This window comes from Pagrus pagrus (assembly GCF_965226575.1).
Source record: "Pagrus pagrus genome assembly, chromosome: 15".
Classification (NCBI taxonomy): domain Eukaryota; kingdom Metazoa; phylum Chordata; class Actinopteri; order Spariformes; family Sparidae; genus Pagrus; species Pagrus pagrus.
This window is the reverse complement of record NC_140199.1, coordinates 25,910,644-25,914,226: the sequence shown is the minus strand read 5'-3', so window position 1 is coordinate 25,914,226 and position 3,583 is coordinate 25,910,644. Positions and strand designations below refer to the sequence as shown.

General features: G+C 38.2%; 1 protein-coding gene across 1 annotated transcript; it reads left to right on the top strand.

Moving 5' to 3' along the window:
- Positions 1-853: 853 nt before the first annotated feature.
- LOC311270372 (uncharacterized protein) lies at positions 854-3,196 on the top strand. Its single transcript, XM_084375195.1, has 7 exons — positions 854-931; positions 1,082-1,187; positions 1,399-1,496; positions 1,593-1,624; positions 2,333-2,387; positions 2,679-2,753; positions 2,889-3,196. The coding sequence occupies exons 1-6, from the start codon at positions 892-894 to the stop codon at positions 2,690-2,692; spliced, it is 345 nt and encodes a 114-aa protein (XP_084231321.1). The 5' UTR covers positions 854-891; the 3' UTR covers positions 2,693-2,753; positions 2,889-3,196.
- The last annotated feature ends 387 nt before the right edge of the window (positions 3,197-3,583 follow it).

Here is a 3,583-nt window from a genome sequence, read left to right as displayed (position 1 = left end):
ATGATGAGTAATTAAATATACATACATATATTCTGTTATTATTTAAATGTCAGTCAGATGAGTGGGATGAGTGACAGCATAGACACGTCTGTCTACTATCAAACAGTAAACATCATTTTCAGTGGGCAGGTAATATAACAGAAGAATATTGTTTGCTATATCTGCAGTAAATCATGTATCTCTGTTTGTTGCAGGAATTCGCAGCATAACTACAGTCAGTGAAGTGTCAGTGAAGGCTGGAGGTTCAGTCTCTATCCCATGTCTCTATGAGTCACGATACAAACACCATGTGAAATACTTATGTAAAGGATCTGATTAGAACTTCTGCTCGGATGCAGTTAAAACAAACAAACAAAGTTCAGGGAAGTTTTCAATCTCTGATGACAAACTCCAAAGAATCTTCACTGTGACCATAAAAGATCTGATGGAACAGGACACTGGTCATTACTGGTGTGCTGTGGAGATTAATAATGGGGGAGATGTAGGAAAGTCTTTTCACCTGTTAGTCACTACAGGTAAGAACCCTTTAGATATCTTTATTCAGTTCCTTTGTTAAATTTGAACAATTTGTAAGAAATACACTGAGGGTTCATTGGCTACCCACATTATTCTGCTCAATCATTTTCCCCTGAAGGTACACCCGCTCTTTATGTGGATCATCAGGAGATTAAAGGATTTGTTGGAGAAGAAATAACCATCAAGTGTTACCATCCTAACCCTGGAGAAATGAAGTGGTGCAGGCTGGGCGGCTCCTGTGTGACGAGGTCGTCTGGATCAATAAAAGGAACAACAGTGACCATCAGTTGGAGCGTTAATGTTTTCACTGTGACTATGAGTGGACTGAGGACAGAGAGCAGCGGCTGGTATTTGTGTGTCAAAGGAGATTTCCAGATGCCAGTGCATTTAACTGTTACTGAGAAACCTACCACTAGTAAGTACTACAATTAAAACAGTATGAAATATCAGTTTATACATATTAGTCAGGAGCAGTCTTTTAGTAAATGATGTGATTTAACATAGAAGAGATAATAGCACTAAATATTTGTCATCTTACTCATCAATGTGTTGTTTTGCATTAAAGCCACTGTTGCAGCAACAACACTCTTAACCACCACTCCTCAGCCTGGGAATACCACCACTGCTTTTGCAGACAAAGAAACCACCACAGTTCAGGGTGAACAGCAAAGGTAAGGTATGAAGAGAACTGCGGCCATTTTGTGGCCACATTAAACAAAAGCTGTAAAGTAATCTCTGTACATACTGTTCATATAAGAACTGGGTTTATAAGGTGGTTTGGTGTTGAACTTGAATTATAATGCAGTAATATTTGAACAAGGGCATCTTGTTTATCTTAATTACTTTGCATGATGTGTTTTTACATATTCATTCATGCTGCAGTGATTCAGTTGACCTAAAGATCCTCATCATCCTTCTGAGCTTGTTGATCTTCATCATAATTGTCATCTTGTTCATCTGGTTTATGTTGAAAAAGCACAGTAAGTCTTAATATTTTTGTCATTTATAAATATCTATTTCTAATACAGACTACAGTGCATTAAGAGTAACAGGAGTTTTTACTGTTTCACTTTTAGAGCAGGCCAAAGCTGCAGCATCAGCCTCAGCGGTAAGATACGGTTATTTTTTCCCCCCAACTTTTCACAAAGAAGGCTGTCAGGATGGACCGTATACAGGCCATTTGTTTACTACTCCAAATGATCAGAGAACATGTTCTGATGTAGAGATAGATATTTATTTATATAAGATAAAATAGAGATTACAGTTATCAGATAGAAAATTAACAGATTGGGTTTACAATTGCAAAGTGTTCCAATTATGGAGGCTAAGAAAGTGCTCACAATCCTGGCACTTTCCAAGACTTTACCCCAGGACTTGCTGGCCTTGCTCCAGAGCAGGGTTAGCCCTGAGCTGTGTGTGGTTATCCCCTGAAAAGACGGGGCTAAAAATTGCCTGTGTGAAACAGGGCTACAGTAAACAGAGTAGTCATGAAGTATTCAAGAATGTCACATTAGCTGCGTGTTCCAACGGACATTTAAGCCATGGCTAGTAAAACTGCATTGGGAATTTTTCCTCCCTGGCTTAGGTTAAACCCTTGGTTAACAATTTGTGTGTGATAACTTTTTGACTTGTGAAACTTGCCAAGTCAAGTCAATGTCTGTTGTCATTATATGATGATATTTATATTGCCCAAAATCTCAACCTTTAGCCCAGGGCTATGCAGTGTGAAAAGCCCTTTGGTTGTGAAGTGAATTGAGTTTAATCAAAATCAGACAGTGATAATGTCATTCATAACTGTCTCTCCTTCCTCATGCAGTGTGGACATGATGTACAGCTCTGTGGTTTTCAAGAGGCCAAAAGGTTTGCAGAAGGTAAATGTCAAGAAAACCGAGTCTCACACTGATTGTCACGTTGTTCAGGAGTTTTTTTCTTGACCGTTCTGTTGTAGTTCAAAAAATAGTTTAGATGTTGACTAGTAAATTTATCACCTTTTCCCCAAAATCACAAATCACATTGCCTCAGGGGTTTTACAATCCGTTCAGGGTCAACTCTTAGCTCAGGGCTATGCAGTGTAAAATGCTCTTCGATCTAAAATGACTTGAAATTAATCATAAACAGAGAGTGATCATCTCATTCATAACTGTCTCTCCTTCCTCATGCAGACTTCATATACTGAGAGCGATGTGGACGTGATGTACAGCTCTGTGGTTTTCAAGAGGCCAAAAGGTTTGCAGAAGGTAAATGTCAACAAAACCCAGTCTCACACTGATTGTCACTTGTTGTTTAGTAGGTTTGTTTTTCCAAAACATAACATTATATTTTTGTTTATCTGTTTTCTATATTAATTTTTTTACATCTTTCTTTTCCTGCAGGTTGAAGCAGATGATGACAGTGTCACATACAGCACATTGGCTTAGCACCAGCACAGCCTTCAGCCATGTCTCCTCTGTTTGTCTGTCTATATTTAAGTCTACTTGGATGAGTTTTTTAAATGGTAGTGTCGTAATGTGTTATCTGATGTCATCATTTGGTTGAGCAGTAACTTCTCTCTACTCTGTTTAACACCTTCTCTCTACTGGTTCCTCTTTTGCATTTGAAAGAAGCTTTGCCCTGTCTGCTTGTCTAGTGTTTGACAATATTAACAACTAGTTGTTGTTGTTATTGTTGTAGTATTTATGACTCTTAAAGGTCACATTAAGTTTGCATGTGTTTTGCATTTACAAAGAGGTGTATGTGTCTGTTATAAAATCATATAAATCTTCATCGGTCAGTCTTGTCCTCTCTTCATGACATTTTTATTGTCAGACAAAGCTGCTTCACAAACAGATGTTTCTGTAGAGCCAAACAGCGCAGACATCAGCTGCTTAGTGAAGGCTCTTAGACATTTCTGGATCAACAGTCAACTGAAATAAAAACATTGGCAACAGATGAAACAAACTGCACTGAGAGATAGACTGCTGCTCTACATCGCACATCATTTAACAATTGTTGTAAAATAGGGTATGAATAGACTTGCTGTGAAAAACATCTGTGAACACAAACACCAATGAGTCACACTCAGGACCTT